This window comes from Ursus arctos, unplaced genomic scaffold (genome assembly GCF_023065955.2).
Source record: "Ursus arctos isolate Adak ecotype North America unplaced genomic scaffold, UrsArc2.0 scaffold_2, whole genome shotgun sequence".
Lineage (NCBI taxonomy): Eukaryota > Metazoa > Chordata > Mammalia > Carnivora > Ursidae > Ursus > Ursus arctos.
In genome coordinates, this window is record NW_026622874.1 from 65,872,936 (window position 1) to 65,887,774 (window position 14,839).

General features: G+C 59.6%; 1 protein-coding gene across 3 annotated transcripts; it reads right to left on the reverse strand.

Annotated features, from left to right (window-relative positions):
• Positions 1 to 445: 445 nt before the first annotated feature.
• IL9R (interleukin 9 receptor) lies at positions 446 to 13,091 on the reverse strand. 3 transcript variants are annotated; one of them, XR_006408249.3, is made up of 9 exons: positions 9,685 to 13,085; positions 9,266 to 9,377; positions 8,973 to 9,151; positions 8,281 to 8,426; positions 7,656 to 7,863; positions 7,036 to 7,144; positions 5,682 to 5,766; positions 2,280 to 4,103; positions 446 to 1,500 (listed from the first exon to the last, which is right to left on the reverse strand). XR_006408249.3 is itself a non-coding variant. In XM_044379161.3 (8 exons), exons 1-8 carry the CDS (start codon positions 9,857 to 9,859, stop codon positions 3,603 to 3,605), a joined length of 1,515 nt encoding a protein of 504 aa, XP_044235096.1. In that variant the 5' UTR covers positions 9,860 to 13,091; the 3' UTR covers positions 446 to 3,602. The 3 variants fall into 3 exon arrangements, 2 of the variants coding, with proteins under 2 accessions (XP_044235096.1, XP_048081245.1); XM_044379161.3 differs by having other exon boundaries at positions 446 to 4,103; positions 9,685 to 13,091; XM_048225288.2 differs by having other exon boundaries at positions 446 to 4,103; positions 7,656 to 7,860.
• Between the last annotated feature and the right edge of the window lie 1,748 nt (positions 13,092 to 14,839).

Consider the following 14,839-nt stretch of genomic DNA (forward strand, 5'->3'; position numbering starts at 1 on the left):
CGATGGAACACTACTCATCGGCAGAAAGGAATGATCTGTCGAGCCACGCCAAGACATGGATGATTCTTCCATGCATGTTACGAATGACGGAAGACGATCTGAATAAACTACATACTGGACAATTCCATGTGCGTGACACTGGGGAAGGAGGAATTCTAGAGATGGCAAACAGCAGTGATTGAGAGTGGTTTGTGGGGTGACTTGACCAGGAAAGTAGGGTGCTAAAAGGAGAGATGCTGGTGGGCACGGGGGACGTGTTCCCCTCTGCTGGGGGAGGTCTGCTAGGTGTGTGTGCATAAGTCTGGTCTCGAGTAGCCGTGTCCATGAGAAAAGTCCTTCTCACTCTCAGGGACAAGGGTCTTCCTCCATCACATATGTCACTCTTTCAGGACCAGTTCTTAGGGAGATTTTTTTGACGGTGTGATAATATATACATAACACTCAATTTTCCATTCATTAGTTTTTATTTTTAAAATTATGGTAAGATATACATAACATAAAATTACCATTTTCACCATTTTTAAGTGAATAGCCACATTGCTGTGTAACCGTCACTGCTATCATTTCCCATCTCAGTGCACAAGAGTTCCAATTTCTTCACATCCTTACTAAAACTAGCTTCCATTTTTTAGATAACAGCCATTTTCGTGGGTGTGAAGGGGCATCTCACTGTGCTTTTCATTTTCATTCCCCTGATGTCTAAGGAGGTTAAGCATCTTTTCATGTGTTTGTTGGGGTTGGATTAGGCAACGATCTATGGTGTATGACACCAAACACCATGCAGAATTTAAGAAACTATTTGGGAATGGAACACCTGCTGTGAGTTTAGTATCCAGAATCTAAAAAGAACTCCGACTCAACAACACAAGGACAAGCAACTCGATTAAGAAATAGGCAAAAATAGCACATGAAACGATGCTCACCATCACCGACCACGCGGGAAATGCAAGTCGAAATCACACTGAGGTGCCACTTTATACCGGTCAGAATGGAGATGTAAGGGGCCCCTGGCTGGCTCACTCAGAAGAGCATGTGACTCTGTTTTTTTTTCTTTTTTTAAGAGTGTATTTACTAAGTTTAGAGAGAAAGAGAACAAGTGGGAGGGGCAGAGGGAGAGGAAGAGAGAATCCCAAGCAGACCGTGACAAGGGCAGAGTCTGACACGGGACTGGATCGCACGGCCCCAGGATCATGACCTGAGCCAAACCAAGAGTCGGACACTTAACTAAGTGCGCCACCCAGGAGCCCCGGGCATGGGACTCTTGATCTCAGGGTCATGAGTTCAAGCCCCACGCCGAGTGTAGAGACTACTTCAAGAAACTTAAAAAACAAAACAAAAAAAAATTTTTTTAAAGGACACTAACGATACTTGGTGAGGGTGTGGAGAAACTGGAGCGTGAGTACATTACTGATGGAAACGTGACGTCACTGTGGAGAACGGTTTGGCGGTTGCTCAAAAACTGTAAACATTCAGTTACCATATGATCTAGCGATTCCACTCCTAGGAACATACACAAAAACAAAGAAAGCAGGTATTGAAACAAAAACTTTCACGTGAATGTTCACGGCAGCGCCGCTCGCAACAGAGAAAAAGGGGAAACCACCCGAATGCCGCCCGGAAGGGGTCCATGCACACAGTGGAATCACACTCAGCCACATCAGGGCTGGGTGCTGATACGGCAAAGTGGGTGAAACTCCCAAGCGCTATGTGGAGGGAATGACTCCATGCATACAACATGCTCAGAAGAGGTGAGTCCACAGAGAAAGGGAGTAGGCCAGGGGCTGCACAGGACAGCGCACACAGAGGGCCCAGTGGGGAATGACCACTTAACGGGAAGGGGATTTCCTCTGGGAGTAGGGACAGTTGGACCATATTATGCATGTACTAAATGTCACCGAATTACACACTTTAAAAGAGTTATGGTTACATTATGTGAATTTCACCACACTGAAAAACAAAGAAAGGGGGCTGGTTCAGTTGGAGCATGGGACCCTTGATCTTGGGGTCGTGGGTTCAAGGCCAATGTTGGGTGTAGAGATGACTTAAAATTAAAAAATCTTAAAAAACAAACAAAAAACAAACAGAGACAAAACAGAGGAAGAGAAGCCATTGCACACCCTCCCTCACCAGGGAGAGTCCCCTTCCCTCACTGCCCTCAATCTGGCCTTCCGGGCCCTCCACAGCCCTGCTAGCCACATGGTGGACACTTGAGCTGCAGCCTCGCCAGGCACCCAGCTCCTCGAGACACCAGCCACATCAGGATTTCAGTTCCCGGTCACCTGCTCTCCACTCCTTCACTGCCCAGTGCTCTGCAACGTCCTCATCCCAAGGTCTTCAAAGCTGGCTCTGCTGTATAGCGGACCTCGGCACACGGTTTCCAAGGGTTGTCTCATCTCAAAACGGGGAGGCTGGCATTTCCTGGGCACGGAGCTGGGCAGGCGACTCGCTCGGGTGAACTCACAGCAGCACAACAAGGTACTGTTGGTCCCACGGGCTGAAGGGGCAGGCGTGGCTCAGCTGCCATCACACAGCCTCCGAGGGGCTGCACGCTCAAGCTCCAGCCCAAAGCCAGGTCTCTGGGTGCCACGAAGAGAAATTGTGTGACTCACAGGGACGGTGTCTCTGGCCACACAAAAGAGGCGTCCCAGCTGTGGGGGTCACTGGTCACACGCAGGTGGCCTAGGTTCCCCGTGAAGCCCCAGGAGCCACAGGATGCTGCTATAATACCCCAGCCCAGGGCTCCCCGGGGGTGGGCTCCAGGAAGTGGAGTCAACGCTACTTTTTTTAACCCTCGGTTAGCACTGAAGATGCCTGCACCTCACTTCCGTCCACACCCCTCCCACGCTCTACATGCTAAAAATACTTTCTGGGTCCTGCCTCACCACTGCTGACCACGATCTGGCTCCGCTGAGGCTCCCCACAAAACCCCGGGGGCTCCACAGGCACACAGAGGGGTGGGGGATGCCTGTCTGAGGCAGAGGGGGCCTTTGCCTTTGGGAGCCTGGGGACACAAGTGCTTTTTTCTGTGCAGACCACAGGGGTCCCCAGAGCCCCACGGAGAGGCGCCCTCTCCGTCTGGGCACCCAGAGAGGGACCGGCCTCCATCTGGTCCTCCCTTTCAAACATCCACACCTCCCACCTCCCAAAGCCCAAGAATAGACAGACCCCAGCCCCCTGCACCTGCTCTGGGCCCCTCTCCCAGCCAGCAGCCAGTTCTTGTCACCTCAGTAGGAGAGGTAACCCCAGGAAGGCAGGGAAAGAGGTCACAGCACCACCTCATCTGTGTCTGCTGGGAGCAAGATGGCCCTTTAAGGGGGTGAGGGCAGAACAGGCTGTGGGGCTAACACCCCCTTTCTCTGAGGGGCCTGATGGAGCCAGAGAGCAGGGAAGGAAGTGGTGGGCCAGGGAGTGGGGGCTGGGCAGTGGATTGCTGAGGGGAGGGGAGGGGAAGCAGGAGGGGTCACCTGCCTTCCTGCCTCCATCCAGTCGGGGTGTCTGTGCAGGGTCTCCATTCTCAGAGAACCTGCAGCTGGCCAAGTCAGGGTTCTAGATCCAACCCGGTGACTGCAAAGGGTAGGAGCGAAGAGAAGGCCCTGAGGTCCTCACGGGATCTGTGCAGCAGGGACCTGCCTCTCACTGTGACCGACTCCCACAGGCCCACTTCCTTGCCAGGCATCCAGGCTCTGCTGGTCCCAAGAAAGGTCACAGGCCAAAGCTGGGCTGGGCCCAGAGCTCCGTGTGTTTCCTGGGAAGGTGGAGGGGTACCACCCCCCGGGGCAGCCCAGGGCCCAGTAGTCACCACTGCTGCAATCTGAGCGTGGGGGAGCTGGCCTGTTGGGGCTCGCGGGGACCCAGTCCTCCTGTGGCAGGTAGGCAGGTGGCTGCCCTCCCTGGACCACATGCCCCCCTAGCAGCACAGCTTCTGGGAGGCCGGTGCCAGGGCCCTCCCGCTCTTCCTCCAGGACCACGGACTGACAGGGATCCACTGGGTCATAGGTCAGCCACTCAATGGCCTCCCGGACACTAGACTCCGAGGCTCCTCGTGGGGAACCGGCGCAGTCCTGGCTCGGCAGCAGACCAGTTCTGTGGGCCCCTATCCAGGTCTAGAACAGAGAGCATGGCGGGAGGGGTTGGGAAGGGCTCAGGCAGCTTGTTCAGGACTCTCCCTGGAAGCAGCCTCCCTTCCTCCTCCAGGAAGCTCTCCTGACGTCCTCACCAGAGTCCAAGCAACGACTGTGCTTGCAACCTTCTATCTTTCCCCCCATGGGCCAGCCCACCCTCAGCCCAGGACCCCGAGTCCCTTCAGGACCCTCAGCAATCCCCCACCTCCCTGCCCGGTGCTCACAGCAGCCTGAAACAGGGTACAGGTGCTGACAGGTGCCGAGGACAGAGAACATCCCTGGTTGCTGCTCCACACACTCCCATCAGCTACAGAGACTGAGCAAACACACACACACACACACACACACACACACACACACGCTCGCACGCACGCACACACACTCACGCACACACACTCACGCTCGCACGCACACACGCACCCTGGGAGACGCTGCTGGGAACGACACCTCTGGGCTGAGGGCGGCAGACCCGGACCTCTCCATGGAGCCACAGGAGGTCCCCACCTCCCAAAGGAAAGGATTTCCTAGGTGGGACCAGGAACCACCACCCAGTGGACCACACGTACCTCACCCTCTGTATCTGCCCTGATCCCTAGAGAGATGACCCATGGCTAACAGACCAGCACCCGGGGCTCTAAATAACCCGGCCGGTGACCTGGGTCTACAGAGGAGCACTGGGTGCCTGTGGCCCCGATGACACACTCCAGGACGATCACCTAGGGGTTCTGACAGTGACTGCCTGGGAGAAGGAGGTGGCCTCCACCAAGGACAAAATGATCAGCTTTAAGCTTTGAGTTATACTTTTGGACAACAATCTTGAAACCTGGGCTCCCTTTTTCAATTTTTTTTCCGGGCTCCCTTTTGAGAGACACCCGGGGGAGGCGGAGGGAAGCCCAGCAATGGGAGGATCCGGGAAGGAACCCAGAAAGCATCCCGTCCCATCCTCCGCCGGCAGTGGGGAACCCGAGACCGCCCGCTGGAGCTTCTCCCCACCCAGGGGGCAGGAGCCATCAGGCCAGTGGGAAGGGGGGGCTCTGATGCGAAGACCCTCCGGGTGGGGCTCACCAGGGCACCACAAAGGGGGAAATGTGGACTGGGCTCAGAGGCCATAGGTGCCAGCATGCCACCATGGGAACGAGGAGGGGCCGGGCACTCCACAGTGGCCACTAGAGCAGTAGCCCACAGACCACAGAGGGCCCTGAGGACAGCACAAGCACCAGACCCTCCCCAAAGACACCCTCAGAGAAGCCGCCAGGACGAGACACACGGCAGCTACGGACACCGCCGTAGTTTGCACTATAACATGACCGTTGACCTCACAGGGGCTGCTACCCCAAAAGAAAAAGAAACCCGCAAGACCGAATAAAGCTACTTGTTTTGACGCATTTGAGACACAGCGTGTAAAATTAAACCCACTACGTACACCAAAAAAGCTCAAAGCACTGACAAAGGCCCCCAAACTAGCCCCCAACTCTCACCCAAAGCCCACATCCTGGGCAGGCCAGACAGGTGGGTGACCCCAGCCCTGCCCCCAACCCCTGCCGCGGGCTGTGCGCGCACCTGGAAGTCCCCGTTGTGCACACTGTAGAGGGACTGGAAGAACGCCACTGGAGAGGGCACGTTCTGGGAGAAGCTTCTCTTCACCCTGAGGCCAGGAGAGGACAGCTGGGGCCTCTGCACACCCAAGGAGGGTCCTCCGAGGCCCAGCTCCAGGAGGCATGAGGTCCCTGTGGGAGCTTCACTCCCTTCCAGCCAGAGGCCGCCTGCCTCATCTGTGCTGCCTGCCTTCTCGCCTCTTGTTGGATCCAAACCTGTTCTCGCAGGTTCTCCAAACCCAGCACCTGGCCCTGCGGCCTCCCGGGCTAATGATCCCATAGAACTCACTTCCACCAAGACAGGCGTCCTTTACGGGGTGAACTGCGATGGTGGGTTTAAGGCTACAGGGTGACCGCTGTATCCTCGTCCCACAGAGGGAGCTGGCGCCTCCAGGAACCACAACTGCGCCACTGGCGGAAGGGAGGCAGCTCCCCGCCCCACCTGACTCCTCCCTGAGCAACAGACCCACGGGCCCGCCCACGAGGATGTGGCCCAGGGCTCCAACACAACGGGTCCCAATCAGCCTCACCAGCTTCCCAGGGGGAGGAAGCGGCCCCTCCAGGTCCCCAGGTCCTGTCTCATCTGCCCCCTCGGCTTCTCTTCCTAAGGCCTGGCAGTTCCCTCCAACCAAATCGCCACCCTCTGGACACCACCACTGGCCTCCCGGCGGGTCCTCCCCATCCCCTCGTCCCACCAAAATCTATCCTCCAAACACAAACCAGACCTTGTCGCACCCTGATTCACATGCTCCGTGTCAAGTGTGCCCAGCATCTCCTCCCTCACCTCCCCACCCCTCCAAAATCCCCACCCACACCCCACCCCGCTCCCTCGGTCCAACTTCCTCTCATCCTTTCTGCTGCCAGTGCACACCTGGTCAGTCTCCTCTGGGCCCCCTCCTACAACCTGACATGGGTGACGATTTACTCCAAGTGGGCCCTGAGTCTGTTTTGTTCTCTGTGGCACTCACCGGGGTCCTGAGCACAGCAGAGACCCCAAACTACATTTTCACAGAAGGTGTTTAAAAATCAGCAAAGCACAGAGCACCTCCAGAGGCAAGAGATGAGGATCCTGGGCGGCTCGGTCCTGGAGAATCTGGATTCCTCTAAGCCTCCTTGGGGCCCTACTGCTCCCAACACACCTGACAACTGGGGAACTCTCCACAGGTCCAGGGCAGAGGCTTCAAACCCCCCACCCCATCCAGGACCAGATGGCAGGGAGGGACGGTGGGTTTGGCCCAGGATACCCCACCTACCACACACCCCCACACGCACACACGACCACATTCACAGACAGGCACACGCACCCCTTGGCTACCGACCTGGGCGAAAGCTTGAACATGAGGTAGGTCAGGCTGGTCAGCAGCAGAAAGACAGGCACAGCCACAAGGATGCTGCTGTCGGGCTGCCCCCAATGTGAGAACAGGGAGCCTGTGGGCAGGAAGGGCCCAGGGTTGTGAGCCTCCCTGGCACCAGGACGTTCTTCCAAATCCACATGGCGAAGCCCCGCAGGAGTGCCCTGGGCCACAGTGGAAATTTTCTCTTTGGCCACAGGGGTTGTGTCACACCCGCTAAATGAGTCACCTACTCCTAGGCCTCACCTCCTCCATCCGCAAGGTCATCCGGGTCAGTCACCTTCCTAGCAGGTCACAAGGGTCAGCCCAGCCCTCCCCAGGGAGCCGAGACCATGTCCAAGCTCCAGAGATGGAAGCAGAGGCCTGGTGAGCCGCCCCCAGCCACACTCACTCCCAGTGACGGACAATAACTACAGGTTCCAAGAAGCCCAACGCTTGGCAGGCGTTTGTTTCCTCCTCAAAAATCTCAGATCTCCAGGGGAGGGTGGCCAACTGGGGCACGACCCCCTCAGGGAGGGGGTTCCAAGAGGGGGGGGGGACGGTGTGACACACGAGGGAGGAGAGGCCCTCTGGGAGGAGACCCCCACCTCGGGCAGGGCTCTGGGGAGCGGGGAAGCAGGCTGACTGGCTCCATTCGCTCCACTGGCCCTCATAGCGCAGCTCCTCCATCATGTCATCCTCCGGGGCGGCCATCTGGACCCGCAGCCGGGCCTCATAGTGGGAACCGGGGTCCAGTTCGACAGCTTCGAGGGTGAGCCGGGTCACCCCGACGATGTGATCCCTGTGCCGGGCCTGCTGTAGGGCCGAGGGTGGGACAGGGTCCGTCAGCCCTCCAGATCGTACACACACACACACACCCATACCCACGCACGTGGGCACAGGTACCCGTGCACGCCACAGGCCCGAGAGCACACACTTACACTCCTCTACCCCCTGCACACTGACGCAGGTGCACACACACACATGCTCGCTGCACTCACACACTCCTCTACATGGGCATACCCTGTGCACACTCACATATACAAGCACATGTACTCATGCACCACCGGCACACTCGCATACAAACACACGTGGGCACAGTCACGCCCCTGGCTCTGAGCACGCCCCTCCTCAGTTAGTCCAAGCTGACATCTTCCCCTGTGGGAGGACGGGTGGCCCTGAGCTGCTGCTCCCAGGAGATAGAGGCCCCTGGAGGAGTCAGCCCAGCATTACCTCCCAGGCCTCTTCCTGCTTCTTGAAGGCCAGCTCGTAGCTGAGGACGGAGGTCAGGGGCTCCAAGGCAGGACTGACGCTCCAGGTCAGGACACAGTAGTCAGAGCTGACATTGCTCTGTAAGCCAGAGGGAGGGTCCAACTTCACTGAAAGAGAGTGAGGCTACATATGGTCTGTGGTCAGCATGCCCAGGACTGGGGGGTCTGAAAGATGCTGTGGGGCAGGAGGGCATGGCCAAGGCCCTCCCAGGAGGTCTCGGTCTCCTCCCTGGTGCCGTCTCCCAGGGAGGCCCCAGGTGGGACAAGATGACAATGAGTTCCTCCAGCCCCTGCAGCCAGACAGGGTGTTTCAAATGTCGCCTGCCTCTTCCTTCACAAGCTGCTGCTGGAAGTGCTTCCCAGTGTCTTACCAGAGTCCTTCATGCGATGACTAACGTGCATTTCAAGTGACTCAAGTTGTACCCTCGCCCCAACTCGAAGCCCTGAATCTTCACCTTCCTCCAAAGCCGTGCCTCTCCAGGAAGCAGTGGGCCCTCCCCTCCCAGGGGCCCAGCCTGCTCCTAGCCCCAGCTCTCTCTGGGTCGGGACAGAGATCTTTCACGGGGCCATGGAGGTTAAGGGCAAGGGGACCTTGCCCCCCAACCCCCACGAAGCCAGGATGTTCCCTGTCAAGGCACCCAGACCAGGCCTCACCATGTCTCCGGGGCAGGTAGTGTGGGTCCACCAGGCTGACCTGCTCCTTCCCAGAGACGTAACGGTGGAAAGTGACGGTGAAGTTGTCGGAAGGCACGAGCACCTCCTCGGGTGGCAGCACCACAGTGCACTCACTGGCCCGGAAGACACATCTGTGCTTGCTGCCCGGCACGTCGTTGCTGGAAAGGGTGTGTGTCGGCGCAAAGGGGCCACTGCACCTGCCCAGCCCTTCCTGCTGCTCCCATGGGGACCCCACCCTCATGGCCTCGTGCAGCCTGGCCCTCCAGCCTCACCTGGTAAAGAGGAGCCAGGGACTGGGACCACGGCCCAGCTCTGGGGCAGACCAGCGGCAGTCAATCCTCACGATGTTGTTACTGAGGCAGGTGAAAGATCCAGCCCCGGGCCCTGGGAACAGCGATGGTGTGGAGCGCACCGCGGCGGCTTCAGGGCAGGGGTAGGACCTGCCGCTGACACCGCGACAGGGCAGTCCCCCAACAAGGATCCCAGGAGAAGGCATCAAGGGCAGGGCGGGGAGGTGATGGGCTCTGACCCGTGGGGCATGGGTGGGAATGACTTCCAGGCTGGTCCCCGGAGGACAGGCCCCAGCACCATTCCAGCCAAGCCCTTCCCCGTGCAGTGAGACAGACGCCAGCCCTGCGCCGCAAGCTCTCCGCCAACCCACCTCACACAGACACTGGTGCCCGGCCCTCACCTCCTCCTTCCTCCTGGACGGAGACTCCCAAGCCGACCCGACTGACGATGCAGGTGCAGACCAGCAGCCAGGTGCTCAGCTCTCGCATCAGGGCCTCGCGCTCCAAGGCCCACCCTGCAAGGGACTGGGCTGAGAGCACCCCCGTGGGATCCTCCCCGTGAGGGCTGCTCCCCATGGGGCATGCCCCTCGTTGAGAGCTCTGAGCGGCTCACCGCCTGTCCCTCCCCAAGTCCCACATCAGGCATTGGGCACCACTGCCTGAGCTGTACTAAGAAGCTGAAGCTCAGAAAGAGCTGTAAGGCCACAGCGGATAGCACGGTGCCCTCAAACCCAGATCTCCGGATGGGGTCTGGACCTGGAGCCAGCTCTGTGCCTGTGTCCGCCTAGAAGCCTCCTCTCTGGGATGGGCGTCCGCCGCCAGCACAGCCCCGGGTCGCTGGGCCCGGGTCCCGCCACGCAAGGGAGGCAGGGTCACGGTGACCATGTGCCGACGGTGCGGCCCGCGTCCTACGTCTGAGTTCCCACAGCAGCCCTGTAACGGAGGTAGAGAGACTGTCCCTATTTACAGACAAGCAAGCGGAGTCCCAAGGAGGAGAAATGCTTTGCGGCGGCTCGCGCAGCCAGCATCAACACACCCTCCGTCCCCGCTGGGTCCTTCCACAAAGACCCGTACCAGTGTTCTGACCTGGGACTACGGAGGAGGATGGTGGGGGGGGGGGTGTGTGTGCAACACGGGGCGCTCCCTGAGCCCTGTCGGCTGCACCTCTGTTTGAGCGACCTGCCCTGCGAAGGACAGCACCTCAGGAGAGCCAGGCTCTCGGTGCTGGAGTGCCAGCTGAGCCACAGGAGCCCGGGGGACCGGACGTTAGCTGGAGACAGAGCGGCTGGGTGTTAGGAAGTGCCTGGCTGTGGGGAGGCCGTTGACGCCCTATCACCCCATTTGTAGCTCCAGATGGTGCGCCGATAGTCCCTCCGCAGGAAGCAGGGCCGGCCTGGTTATGTGAGCCTGATGGGTGATAAGGAGGCAAAGAGCAGCAGACATGCTCGCAGACCACAGCACGTCAGCCCTCGAGGAGCCCGCACACACTCAGGCAGCAGACAGCACCCCAACACCCCAGCAGCCTCTCCGTGTCCCCCCAGGACAGACCCCTGTGAACGCCCACGCTCGGGAAGACTGCGCCCTTGTCACCTGGCCCCACCAGCAGCCACAGCACAGGAGGCTGTAGCGACTGTCCCCCAGCAGCACCTGTGCCCTCCTGGGCAGCGATGGCGTAGAGACGAGGGAGCAGACTGACAACAGCCCCCGGTCAGGGTGTACGACGACAGAGTCACAGTGAGCACCAAGATCTGGGGGGGCTGAGGCACAGCTGCCACCTCCCAGCTGAGAGCTGACCCAGGCTCTGGGTGGAGGGACCCCTCTGTATGTGCAGAGTCGGGCCAGCCCTGCCACAGACCATCCACAGCAGATGGAACGAGAGCATGGGGCGGGGCGGCTCTAAGCTGGCAGGCCCCAGGGCAGCGACCCCTGAGAGCTCCCAGGGCCAGGACCCACTCTGGGGGAGCAGCAGACTCCTCTGGGCTGCTCTGGGGCCTGGACCCACTCTGGGGAGCCGCTTCTCCTCTGAGCACTCTCCCCACAGAGAACGCTTCTGTGTCTACCCAGTGAGCTGGGCAGGGCGGGCCACCACCTTCCCCAAGGTGTGGAAGCCAAGACCAGGGACAGCAGCAACTTGCCCAACACCTGGCACCTGGCACCTGTGTTCTTGGCACATGTCCAACCAGGTGCCACAGAAGCCTGGGAGCTCCCCACCTCGCCCAGGGCACCCCGGTCTGTCTTTCCTTGGGGGTACCCACATCCTTGGCAACAGACGCTAGGCCAGGTGGTCTAGAAACCCCCATCCATATACTCCCTGGTCCTGGAACAGGCACTGGGATGACACCAGGGAGACCTCATCATAGCTCAGACAACACTAGACCATCCCGCAGGATGGCTGTCAGAGCAGGAGGAGGGAAGCCAGGGTCTCCCCTTTGGACAGTCCTACTAGGGAACGTGACTGATACCACCACCCAGCACTCCCCCACCCCCTCAGGTCTGTGGATACTGCCTTCAGCCCACGAGCACTCTGGTCCCTTCTCAGGACCCATCTCCTCCATGACCTCGGGGTCAAGGTCTGGACAGGAGGTCTGACCGCTGGGGCCTCACAGCTTTCCTGCCCTGGTTTCCTGGCCCACCACGAAGTCACGGGCTGCCTTGCGGCCGGACCCCTGCATCAGAGCCCACACACACTGCCACACCCAGGGGCAGATCTCCAGAGAGACACAGGCCTTCACACCCCGAGGAGTCACCTGCCGCCAGGGATTCCGGCCAGAGAAGGGTGCCTTTGTCACACGCCCTCCAGGTTGGCTTCACGCCAACGACGGCATTGACTTACTGTCCCCTCTTACACAGACTGTATTTTGAATGGAGTGATATCCATTAAGTTCCCTCCAGAGGAACGGAGGTTGCTATTTCAATGGACGCTTATCTAGCACTTGCTTCTCTCTGCTGGGGAAGGAGGAAGAAATTCAGACCCTGGCTCCCAAGAACCAGATACATGAGGACACAGAGATTGTGATAAAAAGTGGGGCTGGAAATGGAAGCAGGAGCTCCCAGGGCTAGGACCCACTCTGGGTCCCCACCCCACCTCTAGGCCGCACAAGTGCACACGGGCAACTCCAGCCCTGGTGGGAATTGCCGATAGTGTTGGCAGAAAGGACTTAAAGACCGAGCTTCCTACAGTGATGCTGATGGCGGGCGGGAGAGGCAGACGCAGGAAGGCCAGATGGGGTGAGTACAGACAAGGTGCAGAGAAGGCTGGGGGAGGGGTGAGGTGGCCCAGGGAGCACCTTCCACACGCTGTCGGAGAGGGGTGAGCAGGAGAGGCGGCCGCATCTGGAAGGCGCACGTCTGGGCGCCACGGAGACACCAGGCTAGAGCTGTGGAGATGGACAAGCTGGGCCCAGACGCGCCTCGGGTGGACAAAGACATGGACGGGGAGGGCCCCCGGGGCAGCAGAGAACTGAGGATGGAGGTCAGAGGGACAGAGACAGACGGGGTGGGTCCCCTGCAGGTCTGATTCACCTCACACTGTTCCCTCTGCCTGACTTCCTTCTGTACCAAGTGCCTCCTCCTTCACGAAACCCTCCTGAGCCCCCCAGTGTCTCTGGCCAGAGCACACGCCCCCAAGCGAGGCCAGTCAGCTCAGGAAAGGCCCGTAAGAAAGGTCTAGAACAAGGGTGCTGACACAGTTCTAGGGGGCCGGGGACAAAAGGGGGGAGAATGGTGCACCTGCTCTTCCTGCACCTCCTCTGCCCAGAGACCCCCTCAGAGCCCCCGGAAACTGACCTCCTCTGCCCAGAGACCCCCTCAGAGCCCCCGGAAACTGACCTCCTCTGCCCAGAGACCCCCTCAGAGCCCCCGGAAACTGACCTCCTCTGCCCAGAGACCCCCTCAGAGCCCTCGGAAACTGACCTCCTCTGCCCACAGACCCCCCTCAGAGCCCCTGGAAACTGACCTCCTCTGCCCAGAGACCCCCCCCTCAGAGCCCCCGGAAACTGACCTCCTCTGCCCAGAGACCCCCTCAGAGCCCCCGGGAACTGACCTCCTCTGCCCAGAGACCCCCTCAGAGCCCCCGGGAACTGACCTCCTCTGCCCAGAGACCCCCTCAGAGCCCCCGGGAACTGACCTCCTCTGCCCAGAGACCCCCTCAGAGCCCCCGGGAACTGACCTCCTCTGCCCAGAGACCCCCTCAGAGCCCCCGGGAACTGACCTCCTCTGCCCAGAGACCCCCTCAGAGCCCCCGGAAACTGACCTCCTCTGCCCAGAGACCCCCTCAGAGCCCCCGGGAACTGACCTCCTCTGCCCAGAGACCCCCTCAGAGCCCCCGGAAACTGACCTCCTCTGCCCAGAGACCCCCTCAGAGCCCCCGGAAACTGACCTCCTCTGCCCAGAGACCCCCTCAGAGCCCCCGGGAACTGACCTCCTCTGCCCAGAGACCCCCTCAGAGCCCTTTGCAGCCATGTCAGCAACGCTCACTGCTATGCTGCCTCTTTACACCAGGCTCTTCCAGGGCGAGACCTGCACCTGCCCCAACAGGAAAAGAAACGCATCCTGAACCTCCCTACAGATGCTGGCCTTGCCTCTAGATGGTGTTAATGCTTCAGACCCCTGGGAAGGGGGCTCTGGGACATGACTTGAATACAAACCCTCACCTCCCCTTCCTCTGCTGGGCCGAGTTGACCTTCCTTCCGGGATCCCACCCTCACCTGCTGCCCGCCCACAGCTCCAAGGGGGAATCCCCAGACTCTGACTCCTCTTCTGCCCAAAGGCCCCCCCAAGGACATGGGGGTTTGAAGGGGTTTTGCCAACCCCCAGGACCTGGACCTCAACTCCACTCGTGGCCACCACAGCTCAGACCGTCTGGCCCAGAACAAGCCCTATCTCTTCCACACCGAAAAACTCTGCCTAACAAACTCAGTACCCTTCCCTCTGCCCAGCAGTACTCAGGCCTGGAAGTGACAGCCTGTCATTCTGCAGCAAATACCGCCAACGTGCTGTCTCTGGGAGACACCCAAGACCAGGACACTAGAGGAGGTAAGACCAGGGTAATGCTCCTGAGCGCTTCCAAGGTTCATCCCCAGGCGCTTCCCGGGGCCCAGGGATGGCAGGCCGTCTGCCCTCTGTGTCATCAGCTCAGGCTGACTTGACTGTCAGACTCACCTTCCCAGACGCATCTACTGGGTCCCATGGCAAGTCTGAGGGGCCCCCAACCCTCCAGGCCTGGAGGTGACCGTTCCTGTCTTTGCAGCAGAGCCTTTCGGCCTGATTCGAGATATAACTGCAGCGAGCCGTGACGTGAGCCTCCCACGGGCGGGCTCACACGGGCCGCCCACATCTGAAACCACAACGCAGAGCAGAGCAGCTGTCCCAAGCGGGGTTGGAGAGACAACCACCACCACGAACCCTAAACCCGGGGGTTAGAAGATGGGATGACACAAAAGTGACGCGCCCTCAACGGAACAAGAACAAATGATAAAGGGGTCCCCTTCCTCCCGCCCCAGAGGGAGCCTCTGTAAGGAGTCAGGCACAAGTCCTTCCAGACAAAGAAAAAGCACA